The sequence below is a fragment of the Chrysemys picta genome, chromosome 24 (assembly GCF_011386835.1).
Source record: "Chrysemys picta bellii isolate R12L10 chromosome 24, ASM1138683v2, whole genome shotgun sequence".
NCBI lineage: Eukaryota > Metazoa > Chordata > Testudines > Emydidae > Chrysemys > Chrysemys picta.
In genome coordinates this window covers 13428572-13442459 of record NC_088814.1, presented here as the reverse complement: position 1 = coordinate 13442459, position 13888 = coordinate 13428572, and the positions used below count along the sequence as shown (strand labels likewise).

The 13888-nt window shown below is 44.1% G+C and overlaps 2 protein-coding genes across 5 annotated transcripts in view; one reads left to right on the top strand and one right to left on the bottom strand.

The window, feature by feature from the left end:
* LOC135977338 (rho GTPase-activating protein gacV-like) overlaps nucleotides 1-13888 on the bottom strand; it is a 954030-nt gene that overhangs the window by 398309 nt on the left and 541833 nt on the right. The window lies entirely within an intron of this gene.
* NSF (N-ethylmaleimide sensitive factor, vesicle fusing ATPase) overlaps nucleotides 1-13888 on the top strand; it is a 167391-nt gene that overhangs the window by 83743 nt on the left and 69760 nt on the right. For all 3 annotated transcript variants that reach the window (XM_005311728.5, XM_065577730.1, XM_065577729.1), the window contains exons 9-10: nucleotides 7374-7573; nucleotides 13535-13700. In XM_005311728.5, coding sequence (XP_005311785.1) covers nucleotides 7374-7573; nucleotides 13535-13700 — 366 coding nt within the window. The remainder of the gene's footprint in view (nucleotides 1-7373; nucleotides 7574-13534; nucleotides 13701-13888) is intronic.

Genomic DNA, 13888 nt, shown 5'->3' with positions numbered 1-13888 from the left:
GGAGTCCCTGGGTAGGTTTTGGCTCTTGGTTTTCCATAGAGAATAGCCTTTGTAGTATTTTCTCAGAACTCCAGCTATGGGCAAGTAAAATTCCTTTTTGGTGTATTTCCCTCTCCCCCATCCCCCCAATGCCATTATCCCTGTCACAAAGGGTGAGGTGACCCTTATGTATAAATTTCACAGGGAACAAGAGGTTTCCCTTCCTTATAGCTGCAGAAGAGAAATCATCAACCCAGATCTAAAAGCATGTGACAGGTTTGTAGCAAGTATGATGATGATAGGTGGGACAGGGCTCAAAACTCCAGATGTCCCTAAAAGCGCTACAAAAAGCACGTAAAATGACAACCTTACAGAAACTGAATTGGTCCGAAGAGAAAGAACTTGGCCAGTCCGAGAAGCTTGTCTCCTCTCGTCATGCCCCTTTTTGCAGGTATTCTACATAAAAATGTAAGCATTCAATACAGCTGTTGCAAGAAACTCTCAAATCTGTTTGTGTACACGTGCCCTGACTTGCCAGAAGCCTTTTGTTTGCCTTCCTCAGCTCTGAGCACCGTGGAGCCATCTAAGTGTGCTTGGGATTCCCCTTCGAAGCATCATTCATCATCCAAATCCTGACTCATACTTCTTGGCTACACAGGAGATCATATTCTCCCACAAATGTATTAACAGTTCCTCTCCTGACACTAATTGGACAGGAATCACTTGTAATTTATCATTGCCTTGCTGGTTCCTGTGTAAAATGGTCTTTGCTACCAGTTTTTTGTTTTTTCTGAACCCAGCTTTCTTGATAACATCTTTGTTGTGGCAAAACAGTTTCATTGTTTTCTCAGCCCAGAAAATTTTTGTTGCTATGTGTAACAAAATTGAACTGTAGTTTTCTGAGGTTGCTTGAGAGGGCTGGATACTCTTCGTTTTGGTATTCTTCTCTTTTGAAGCTGCAGAATTTTTTATTCACTGTATTATATAGGCACAACATAAAAACATAAGACAGCAGCAAGAAAAACACAGTGGGGAAACAAACGAACACAGATCAAGGACAATACCTTGCAATGCACATTTATTCAAATTCAAATTAACATAACTTGCCCAAGATTGCTCAGTTTGTGGCATCACTAGAAATTGAACTCAGATCCTGTGTGCACCAGTTTGGCACCTTAAAAAGATGACCACCGTACTTCTCTATTAACCAGTATGTTAAATGCTGCAAGAGTTTTAATATGGGGTTTACACTAGAAAAAATAATCTAACAATAAAGCAGAAAGTCAACATGGATAAAAGGAAACTAATCTCTGAAAATAAACATGATCTATGTAATTAGCTATATCTGGCACTGAACTGGTTCCAGTGACTAATGGCTTTTTCTCCACAGAACAATTAAACACTCAAAGGTTTCTAAATATGTTTTTAGACTGATCTAATCTACTGGGAATCAAACATAGTTCTGAAACGTGTTCAAATATATCAGTACCAATATTCCCAAGTAGTTCTGGCCTCCCAATTTTCCACTGGGAATACAAAGCAAATTAACTTAGTTCATTCATCAAGGTTAGATTTCCAGCATCAGTCGACCCCCTCTACCCCCATTTACTCTCCCCCTGCCCAGAATGTTTGTGTGGGATCATGAGTGAGTGGGGGATGGGGTGCATGGAGTGGAGCTGGCTCCAGTGAATCCATGTATTCAAGCATTTCCAAGCTCACAGCAGCCATTCTTGCTGCTGAAAGCTTCCCTGTCAATAGGTGGTGGGGTGTCATAGCTGGGATTCCACGCTTGCTGTCAGTCTACCCCAATTGTCTTATGGGGTCCAGAAAGAACTTTCTTCTGCCGGGCAAGATTGGCAAGGTGTCCGGTGGGTTTTTTCCTTTTTCCTTTGAGTGTATGTCTACACAGCAACTAGGGCCAGTGCCGGGTGTCTTGGCAGTTGAGTCAGGCTTGCAGGACTCAGGCTGCGGGGCTGTTTCATTGCTGTGTAGACTTCCAGGCTCTAGGACCCTTAGAAGTGAGAGGCCCAAGCTCCCGCCCAAGCTCAGAAGTCTACATAGCAATGAAACAGCCCTGCAGCTCGAGCCAGAGTTGGCTGACATGGGCCAGCCGTGGGAGTCTATCTGCTGTGTAGACCTATCCCGAGGGTCTTGGAGACCCGGTGGATGGGGATAATAAGGATGAGACAGGAGCACTGTTTTCATGCTAGAGAAGGGTAGGGAAGGTGTGGGGAGCAATACATGTCCAATGCAGCTGGTGTCCAAATATGGGTGAGGGGCTGTAAGGGATTCTGTTAGCCTGTGAGGTGGGAGGCCGTCTTAAGTCTGCCCATTCTGAGCTCCCGATTGTTTGTGCCCCATCCTCCCGCATATGGGGAGGGTAGTGAAATTCAGTAGTGGACTAAATCACAAATTGAATGGCAGGGGTTTAGCCAAGGAAAGCTCCTTCATTCCTTGGTTTTATGGTGTGAGGCCATTTAACCCTTTGCTGGAGCTACTTAATGCCTGGTAGTTTGGAGAGTGTCAGTGCCTGTCTTTAATATTACAGTTAATAAAGTTGCATTCTGCTGTTTTAAATCCATTTGTGTGAGTCTTTATCTTTGCTCCCCTGTTTGTCATCATCAGCTGAAAATTAGGGCTCTTGCAGTACCTGTGTAGTTTTTCACAGTGCTGCGTATGGTGGAGCTGCTGTAGGTTTAATTTTCAATTACAGTGACTGGAATAGCTAGCTAAGATTTTTGTGTTTTGACACTGAATGCATCACCATGCCATCTGAGCCCCTAAACTCCTGCATCTTTGTTGGAGTGCTGGTTTAGAATTACTGTGGGAAGCCTTGGGACTTGCTTGTGCATGTAAAATCATATCCATAAATGTTGCATTAAATGTGTTTGTATGTATTCAATAATAGTGTGTCCTGTGTTGTGTTCATAGTGGGGTTTGGTTAATTCTTCCTATTGATCCTGTAGTAGTTCAGCTTTCTTGGATGACAAAAAGACACTCAGTTGTGTTGTTAGGGTTAAAATTCCTCACTTTGAAAGATCTCTTTTGGGCTTAAACAAATAACTTTCTTGCTGTATAAGCTGCTTTGGTTTATTTCTTGCCTGTCTGGTACCAATTTTATTCAGCTATATCTGTGCTGCTAAGATTGTTCGTGTTTTCATAAGTTGCAGCCATGCTACTTCTAAGGATTTTACTTCTTCCTTTAGGGCCTTTTTGAGAAGCCGCCTAATGTAATGAAATCTTCCTTTAATGTTCAGAGTCGATGGGTTTATGGCACATCGAATCTCCCTAGGCAGGGCCATCTTAATGACTTCGCAAGGCCCTGCAAATTTGCCGCCCGTATTATATTACAGTAGAAAATAAATAGTAATTATTGCCTTTAAAATTTTATTGTGAACCAAAACACAACATAGGGGTAAAAGAAGAAAATGTATATATATTTTGCTGGTTTAAAAGCATCACTTTCTAGATTTGCGAGCAGCAAAGTCACAAATGACATCTGCAAATTCAATTTCCTGAAGCACTTTGGACTCAGTATTCATCAGAGCCTGGATAAAATATTTTTTCACACATCACTGCTGTGGTCTCCTTTCTGCGGGGGCCCTGGGCATGTCATAGAATCATAGAATATCAGAGTTGGAAGGGACCTCAAGAGGACCAATTCCCAGCTAAATCCTCCCAGCCAGGGCTTTGTCAAGCCGGGCCTTAAAAACCTCCAAGGAAGGAGACTCCACCACCTCCCTAGGTAGCACATTCCAGTGTTTCACCACCCTCCTAGTGAAATAGTTTTTCCTGATATCCAACCTGGACCTCCCCCACTGCAACTTGAGACCATTGCTCCTTGTTCTGTCATCTGCCACCACTGAGAACAGCCAAGCTCCATCCTCTTTGGAACCCCCCTTCAGGTAGTTGAAGGCTGCTATCAAATCCCGCCTCATTCTTCTCTTCTGGAGACTAAACAATCCCAGTTCCCTCAGCCTCTCCTCATAAGTCATGTGCTCCAGACCCCTAATCATTTTTGTTGCCCTCCGCTGGACTCTTTCCAATTTTTCCACATCCTTCTTGTAGTGTGGGGCCCAAAACTGGACACAGTATTCCAGATGAGGCCTCACCAATGTCGAATAAAGGGGAACGATCACGTTCCTCGATCTGCTGGCAATGCCCCTACTTATACAGCCCAAAATGCCGTTAGCCTTCTTGGCAACAAGAGCACACTGTTGACTCATATCCAGCTTCTCGTCCACTGTGACCCCTAGGTCCTTTTCTGCAGAACTGCTACCTAGCCATTCGGACCCTAGTCTGTAGCAGTGCATGGGATTCTTCCGTCCTAAGTGCAGGACTCTGCACTTGTCCTTGTTGAACCTCATCAGGTTTTTTTCGGCCCAATCCTCTAATTTGTCTAGGTCCCTCTGTATCCGATCCCTACCCTCTAGTGTATCTACCACGCCTCCTAGTTTAGTGTCATCTGCAAACTTGCTGAGAGTGCAGTCCACACCATCCTCCAGATCATTAATAAAGATATTAAACAAAACTGGCCCCAGGACCGACCCTTGGGGCACTCCGCTTGAAACCGGCTGCCAACTAGACATGGAGCCATTGATCACTACCCGTTGAGCCCGACGATCTAGCCAGCTTTCTATCCACCTTACAGTCCATTCATCCAGCCCATACTTCTTTAACTTGGCGGCAAGAATACTGTGGGAGACCGTATCAAAAGCTTTGCTAAAGTCAAGGAATAACACATCCACTGCTTTCCCCTCATCCACAGAGCCAGTTATCTCATCATAGAAGGCCATTAGGTTAGTCAGGCACGACTTCCCCTTCGTGAATCCATGCTTGACTGTTCCTGATCACTTTCCTCTCCTTTAAATGTTTCATAATTGATTCCTTGAGGACCTGCTCCATGATTTTTCCAGGGACTGAGGTGAGGCTGACTGGCCTGTAGTTCCCCGGATCCTCCTCCTTCCCTTTTTTAAAGATGGGCACTACATTAGCCTTTTTCCAGTCATCTGGGACCTCCCCCGATCGCCATGAGTTTTCAAAAATAATGGCTAATGGCTCTGCAATCTCACCCGCCAACTCGTTTAGCACCCTCGGATGCAGCCTGTTTGCCCCTGCCTTAAGACATCCCTGCATATGCTGAACCTGATTCTATTGTGGTTGCTCTTATTTAGTGGTTCAGCTCCAAGTTAATTCTTGAATTAACTTTTGTGTGTTGTTTAAGCCTCTTCCCTTGTGTGCTCTAGAACTAGCTGTTCTAAGCAATCATTTAAAGTTTCACACTGTTGTTTCTGTCAGCTTTCATAGAATATGAGGGTTGGAAGGGATCTCAGGAGGTCATCTAGTCCAACCCTTTGCTCAAAGCAGGACCAATCCCCAGAGAGATTTTTACCCCAGTTCCCTAAATGGCCCCCTCAAGGATTGAACTCACAACCCTGAGTTTAGCAGGCCAATGCTCAAACCACTGGGCTATCCCTCCCCCCTTTGTCCCATTTGGCCAGTTTATCTGGGGGTAGTTGAACTCCATTATCATCATTTTTTTAGACAATGCTGCCTATCTGATCTCTCTTGACATTTTGCAGTCAATTTCCTTTTCTTTGTTTCGAGGCAGTATGTATAGCACTATGAATATTTTTGCAACTCGGTATTTGTATCTGTCCTGATTTAGCTGGGTGGGTCCCAACACTCAGAATGTTTATCTGTTCTGTAGAATCTTTTTCAATCCAACATTCATCCCCAACTTCTTCAGTCTAGTCTATAGCCAGGTATTACAGTATCCCATAGATATTTTTTTTAATTCCGCCATCTTTCCATAATGGATATGATATCATGGTCTTCCATTGCAAGGCACTCTGGTTCATCTATTTTTACTTTTAAACTTTCCATATTTGTATATAAAAGTTTATAGTTTTATTTTGACCAGATGGCCTATCTTTATTTACTTGTCTTAGGATTTATACTGCCACCGATCATCATAGTAGCTTATTGCATACATATTTTTCTCTCATATGGGTCATTAGCTAGGTTTGAACCAACTATCTTCAAATGTGGAGTGGTTGGATTTCTAAACTCTGTATTCTAGGCTCACCATAAGTTCTGGGCTTGATGCAGGAGTCACTGAGTGAAATTCTCTGGCCTGTGCTATGTAGGCAGTCAAATTAGATGGATCCAGTGCTGTTTCTACTGGGATCCTGCATGGATGTGCTCTTGGCCCAATGCTGTTAAATATCTTTATCAGTGATGTGAAAGAACATAGGAATAGTCAGACTGGATCAGACCTGTGGGCCATCTAGTGCTTTGACTCAGAATGTGGCCTTCAGCAGATGCTTCAGAGGAAGGTGCAAGAAACTCTGTAGTATGTAGATGTAGGATAATCTGCCTAAACCTAACACCTAATAGAGGGCTTGAGTTCTGAAGCATTAGTTTTATATTCCTACCAGAAATTACTATTAGCTATAACACTGGATAGTGTTGGTATCCATAGAAATGTCCAACCCCTCTTTTGAATCTTACCAAGTTCTTGGCCTGAGTGATATCTTGTGGCAATGTGTTCCACAGTCTAATTATGCATAGTGTGAAAATATCTAATCATTGCTAGTAAAGTTTACAGATGACACAAACTGGGGGATTGGTCCTGCTTTGAGCAGGGGGTTGGACCAGATGACCTCCTGAGGTCCCTTCCAGCCCTGATATTCTATGATATATATTCTATGACTGGTAAATGATCAGTCAGTTGTACGAGCAATCAGGATCACATGGTAAACTGGACTCATTTGAGCAACATGCCTCACGGTTAGAGAAATTTTAAGAAGCTCACTGTAATTCATCCAAAAGAAGATTAAATGGTGACTTGAAATACGTACCTGGGGAGAAGGAAAGTAGAAGGCTTTTTAATCTAGCACACAAAGGCTGAAATCTAAAGGTGGACAAATTCAAACTAAAAATTAAGACAGTAACCACTAAATCAACTTCCCCTGGGACGTGTTGAATTCTCCATCAGCTGAAGTCTTTAAATCAAGAAGAAAAAAAAAAAAACAGTAACTCAACCAAAAGTTCTGGGCTTGATGCAGGAATCACTGTGTGAAATTCTCTGGCCTGTGTTATGCAGGAAGTCAGGCTAGAGGATTTAATGGTCCCTACTGACCTTAAAAATATATTAATCTATTAAAAGAGTTTCCAGAATCAGAACAAGGAAAGGCCCAGTGTGTCAGGTACAGGAGCCACTTTTAGCAACACATTTTCTCTTCTCCCTGCTCCTATTCAAACTGCATAGGTAAATGCAACGGCCTTGACCGGCTCAGGGTTATGCTCACACAAAAACTTCCGTTTCCCATTAACAGTTACTTTTTTATATCTTTCAGTTACCCTGCTTCTTATGCTTCCTTTTTTTCTAGGCTGCAAGCACGTGAAAGGCATCCTGCTATATGGACCGCCAGGCTGTGGTAAAACACTGATGGCTAGACAGATTGGCAAGATGCTGAATGCCAGAGAACCAAAGGTGGTCAACGGTCCAGAAATCCTCAACAAATATGTAGGAGAGTCTGAGGCCAACATCCGCAAGCTCTTTGCTGATGCAGAAGAGGAGCAAAGGAGGGTAATGCAAAAATAAATAAGTAGCAAAGTCAATATGCCAATGTATGAAGAATGACTGAAGGTTTACTTTTCAATAAGTCTTGGAACACCAGGGAAGTTCCAGAAGCCTGGAAGAAAGCTAATGTTGTGCCAATATTTAAAAAGGGTAAACGGGTAAGATAATGGAGTGGTTGATAAGGGACTTGATTAATAGAGAACTAAAGGAGGGTAATATAATTAATGCCAATCAACATGGATTTATGAAAAATAAACCCTGTTAAACTAACTTGATTTCTTTTTTTTGATGAGATTACAAGTGTGGTTGATAAAGTTAATAGTGTGAATGTAATATACTTGAACTTTTATAAGGCATTTGACTTGGTACTGCATGACATTTTGATTAAAATTCTACAAAGATATAAGATTAACATGGCACACATGAAATGGATTAAAAGTTGGCTAACTGATAGGTCTCAAAATGTAGTTGTAAACGGGAATGATCATCGAACGGGAGTGTTTCTAGTGCCCTCCTTCCCCCTTCTCTCCCCCCTGGGATTGGTTCTTGGCTGTTTAGCATTTTAATTAATAACATGGAAGAAAACATAAAATCATCACAGATAAAGTTTGCAGGTGACACACAAATTGGGAGAGTGATATATAATTAAGGGCAGGTCACTGATACAGAGCAGTCTGATTGCTTGAGGAAGCTCACAACGTGTTTTAATATAAATGTCCATTTCTGCCATGGGAACAAAGACTGTAGGCTTTACTTACAGGATGGGAGACTCTGTCCTGGGAAACAATGATTCTGAAAAAAATTTGGGGGTCATGGTAGACGTTTAGCTGAGCATTACCTCCCAGTGTGAAGCTGTGGCCAAAAGGGATGATGTGATCCTTGGATGCATACACAGATGAATCTCAAGTAGGAGTAGAGAGGTTATTTTACCTTGCTATGTGGCACTGGTGTGACCGCTGCTGGAATATTGTGTCCAGTTCTGGTGTCCGTAATTCAAGAAGGATGTTGACAAACTGGAGAGCATTCAGAGAAGAGAATGATTAAAGGATTAGAAAACCTGCTGTACAGTGATAGACCCAAGGAACTCAACCTATTTAACAAAGAGAAGGTTCAGGGATGATTTGATTACAATCTGTAAGTGCCTACATGGGGAACAAATATATGGCAAAGGGCTCTTCAGGCTATCAGAGAAAGATTTAACATGATCTAATGGCTGGAAGTTGAAGCTAGACAAATTCAGAGTGGAAATGAGGCATAATTTTTTTTAAATGATTATAATTAATCAATGGAACAACTTAACAAGGGTCATGTTGGATTGTCCATCATTGAGTGTTTTGAAATCAAGATTGGATGTTTGTCTAAAAGATCTGTTTTAGGAATTATTTTGTGGACTTCCTATGGCCTGTGCTATGCAGGTCAGACTGGATGATCACAATGGTCCCTTCTGGTCTTGGAATCTAGGACTAATTGGAAGATTATTACCCTGTGCATTGAGAGAGTAACTCACTGATCAGCATGTGGTGTTTACTACTCCTGGGAGTCACTTTGTGAATCTGAATGGCAATAGTTTCCCCTATTAACAATAAAACTATCCCCATTCTGTCCCTTCCAGGCTATCTCTGTACCCTAAAAGTACTGCAGTTTCACTTATGCGCTGAGTCATGATTTAATCTGTAAGTAGGGTTGCCAACTTTCTACTCGCACAAAACCGAACACCCTTGCCCCGCCCCTTCTCTGAGACCCTGTCCTTGCCCCGCCCCTTCTCCGGGGCTCAGGAAAGGCCTGCCCCCTGCTCACTCCATCCCCCTTCCCTCTGTCGCTTGCTCTCCCCACCCTCACTTACTTGCTTATTTTCACCAGGCTGGCTGGGGTGCGGGGTGAGGGCTCCAGCTGGGGGTGCGGGCTCTGGGGTATAGGAGAGAGTTCTGGGCTTGGGGGGTGGAGCCAAGGGGTTCAGAATATGGGACTGGGCTCCAGGCTAAGGCAGGAGTTTGGGGTGTGGGAAGAGGTATGGGCTCTGGGCTGGGGGTGCAGGTTCTGGGGTGGGGCCAGAAATGAGGGGTTCAGGGTGCGGGAGGGGGCTCTGGGCTGGGGCAGGAGATTGGGGTGCAGGGGAGGTGAGGGCTCTGGTTGGGTGTGCAGGCTTTAATGTGGGGCTGGGGATGAGGGATTTTGGGTGCCGGGGGCTGAGGGGTTCAGAGGGCGGGAGGGGGATCAGGGCTGGGGCAGGGGGTTGGGGCCCAGGAGAGGGTCAGGGGTGCAGGCTTCAGATGGCACTTACCTGAAGCAGCTCCCAGAAGTAGCGGCATGTTCCCCTTCCTGCTTCTATGTGGAGGTGCGGCCAGGTGGCCGCAGTCTGCAGGCGCCATCCCCGCAGTTCCCATTGGCCACAGTTCCTGGCTAATGGGAGCTGCGGGGGCAGCGCTTGGGACAGGGGCTGCCCCTGTGCGTAGGAGCTGGAGGGGGGACATGCCGGCTGCTTCCTGGGAACTGCACGGTGTGGAGGCTAGCAGGGAGCCTGCCTTACTGCTGCTGCACGGTGTTGCCAACCAGACAGTAAATGGCGCAGTCAGCAGTGCTAACCGGAGTCGCCAGGATCCCTTTTTAACCGGGTGTTCCGGTCGATAACCAGACACCTGGTCATCCTATCTGTAAGAGCTGCCAACACTTGGATCCTATGGTGAGAGAAGATGCTAGAGTAGGTTGGGGTTAGATAGCACTCAAACTGGAGTAGTGATAGCCATCTTGGACAAGTAAAAGCAGCTTCTCTGTCCCAAGTTTTGTGGTCACGCTCAGTTAGGATGTTATTGGCAGCTCCTGGTAAATGTGGGAGCGTTTGGAAGTATTCTTGTGGGGTTTTTTGTACTGATTTTGCATCATATTTTTCATGACTGTTTTGTTTCTGGTATCTGCTTCAGACAGCATCAAGAGCAAGGAAATGGGTCCCAAATTTTGCTCTCAGACCCTTTGAAGTTGGTGGGAGCTTTGCCACTGACTTCAGCAGTCACAGGATAAAGACACAAATGCCTCAAATTCACATTTTCCTTCAATGTGCTGCACCGTCGAAGTTTAGGCTCTCATATTCTTTGTCCAAGATTGTATGATACCTTCATCTGTCACTAATTTTTCCCCACTAAAAAACCTGGCTAGCAAGCAGGACAATAATACAAAACTAATGTTGGTAAATTGAATTGCCCCATTAGGACGGGGAGTGGATACAGGGCACAAGGGGATGAGTTAACTTTTTCTGTACCTGTTAAATTTTCTGTACAGCCACCACGGAAGGCAGTTTTTAATAGCCAGCCATAGCTTAAAAGTCTAAATACTGTTTGTGTGATGCAGCAGAAATAGCCTGTTAGAGGCGACTCTTGATAGTTTGTTCCTGCCACAGGAAAAGTGTCATCTCTGTGATTTTGACAAGATCCTTTGCTGAAGGCAAGGCAGAATTTGAAGTTTATAAGGATTTGTATTTTCCTCTAAAAATATACTGATCAGCTACAGCTGTAGGGGTATCAGGAGAGTGTTAATTTGAGCCCCTGCAAGTCCCTTCCTCTCCAGTTTATTGCTATAAAATTGGTATCTGTGAGCTCTTTCTCCTTTGAGGTACACACCTGTTAAAATTTATGCTGGCTGGAGGAGGTGGTCCTGATGACAAGTCATGAGATTAGAAAAGTCTTGGAAAGGTCACAATTGTAATGACTTGTGCTGGGGGCAGATTGCCAGCACGACAGCGTATTCACGCATACTGTTCACATTGTCTCCAGCTCCGTGCTAGACGCACAAGATTGTCTTTTGAAGCAGGATTTTGGAGGGGAGAAAATGGCTTGACAGTGTACATATGGGCATAAAAAAGATGCTGCCTTATTCTCTCCCACTGGCGTCTGGTGGATATTTGAGCGATTGAGGGTTAGATGGAGGTATTTATTGTGTATTTAGAGTTTGGCCAAGTTGGTTTGAATTAATATTCTCCTTTAAAAATGTGCTTAGGAAGAGGTAATTGGGGACAGTGTCATGTGAAACAAACAGCTTATAAGCCTCATCTACCGTAGGGTGTTGCACACATCCGAGCTTCTATAGGCCGGGTGCATTGCATGCTTCTATAGGCCGGGTGCATTGCACGCTTTCATCCTTCTGTTGCCCCATGAGTTCCCTGTGTGCCACCCTCTCTGTAACTCCACCCAACCCCATGCTGGGGCTCTGCGTGCCCAGTCCCCACCCCCCGCAAGGCTGTATGTCTCACACGTTTTCCCCTCTGCCACATACGTGGGGCTCCCTCCCATTCTCCCCCTCCCACCCCACATCACTGCTTCTCTTATCACCATTCCCCAAATGTAAAAGTCGAATACATCTAGGAACTCAGAATACAGACCCTACTTACAGAATGGAGCTACTATCCTGGGAATCAGTGATTCTGAAAAGGTCTTGCGGGGTCCTGGTGGATAACTCATAGATTCCAAGTCCAGAAGGGACCATTGTGGTCATCTAGACTGGCCTCCTGGATAGCACAGGCCATTGAACTTCCCAAAATAACCAGCTGAACATGAGCTGTGCCCAAAAAGGTGAATGCGATCCTGGGATGCATAAATGGGAATATTGAGTAGGAATAGGGAGGTTCTATTCCCTCTGTATTTGGCGCCTGTGTTCGCTGCTGGAATCCAGTTCTGCTGTCCACAGTTCAAAAAGGATGTTGATAAATTGGGGAGGGTTCAGAGCAGAACCATGAAAATGATGAAAGGATCCGAAAACCTGCCTTATAATGTTAGTCTTAAGGAGCTTAATCTATTTATCTTAACAAAGAGAAGGGTAAGCAATGACATGACAAAAGTCTATAAATATCTACTTGAGGAACAGAAATTTTTCTTTTTCACTTGTCCTTTTATACGTGGTATACTCTCCCTGTGAAGGTACTTATACACTGTAATCAAGTCACCTTAGAGACCAGACAATGATATAACAAAATCCAAGGACTGCAAGTTGAAATGAGATGAATTCAGACTAGAAGTAATGTACAGATTTTTATCAGTGCAGGTAATTAACCATTTGGGTCATAGTGGTTTCTTCATCGCTGGCAATTTTTAAATCAAAAGGTTATTCTTGTTGATCACAGTGGTCCCTTCTTCTTTGACTGATGGTCCCTGTGTGTTGTGGAAGCAGGGAAAGAAGAGAGGGTTTAAGTGCAGCCATTTAAGTGCTGTGTTCTTCCCTTGCAATTGCATGTCCTAAATAAAGCTGTCTCTGATTTTGTTGCTTCCAACCTGAGAGTGGAATTCGTTTCTTCCACAGTGTATTCCAGCATTGATGCTCATGCACTCACTTTATGTGACTGAGACTGGAAGATTCTTGCTAGCAGGCGCATCTTCTAGCAAGAATCTTCTGGTCTCAGATGTGCAGAGCACATGCACACCCATAATGGAATACAGATGGGGAGCACACATTTGCAACTACTTTGTAAGATGCAGGGTATTACTATAAGCTATAAGGTGAAACCTTCCTTTCTGTGACAAAAATGTTTACTCCTCTTAAAGGTCTCCTGGTATCCAGGACCTTGTTCAGACTATTACTTAAAGGAGTTATGTTAACATGTGCTAACAGATTTTAAAATTCTCATGTAGACAAGGCACATGCTGCATTTAACATGTGCCAAATTGGTCAAGTTAAAGCTAAGGGGGAGCCTTAAGTTTAACTCAGCCAGTTTAACACATGACCTCATATAGACCTAAAATGAGGTAGCACGTTAGCTAACGTTATCCCTCCTTTAAATCCTAGTGTGGACCAGGCTATGGAATGATAAGAATTTGACCTACAGGTTGTCTGCCACAGCTTTTTGTAGGGATCACTGATAAAAGCATGCCAATGCCTCAGAGTTCTCTCACCAACAGGAGCCAAGAAAGGGTAGAATATTAGCCATTTTGTCTGGTCAATTTCATTGATAACTTTGGGCATTCTTATATTATTTCTTTCCAATAGCTTGGGGCAAACAGTGGTCTCCACATCATAATCTTCGATGAAATTGATGCCATCTGCAAGCAGAGAGGGAGCATGATGGGCAGCACTGGGGTCCATGATACTGTCGTTAACCAGCTGCTGTCTAAAATCGATGGGGTGGAACAGCTAAATAACATCCTGGTCATTGGTATGAAAACCTCACGCATGATGCCGCGGTTTCTAAAAGGGCAGGTCAGGCAGGATCCCTGGGTTTGGAAATGTGTGTTATCCACCTCCCCTCCCACTGTGCTAGCTCTAACAGAAGCTGCAAAATCCCCTCCCACTAAGGCCGCGATGACAAATAACTCCACTTGGGCTGCTGCAAGGCATTCTGGA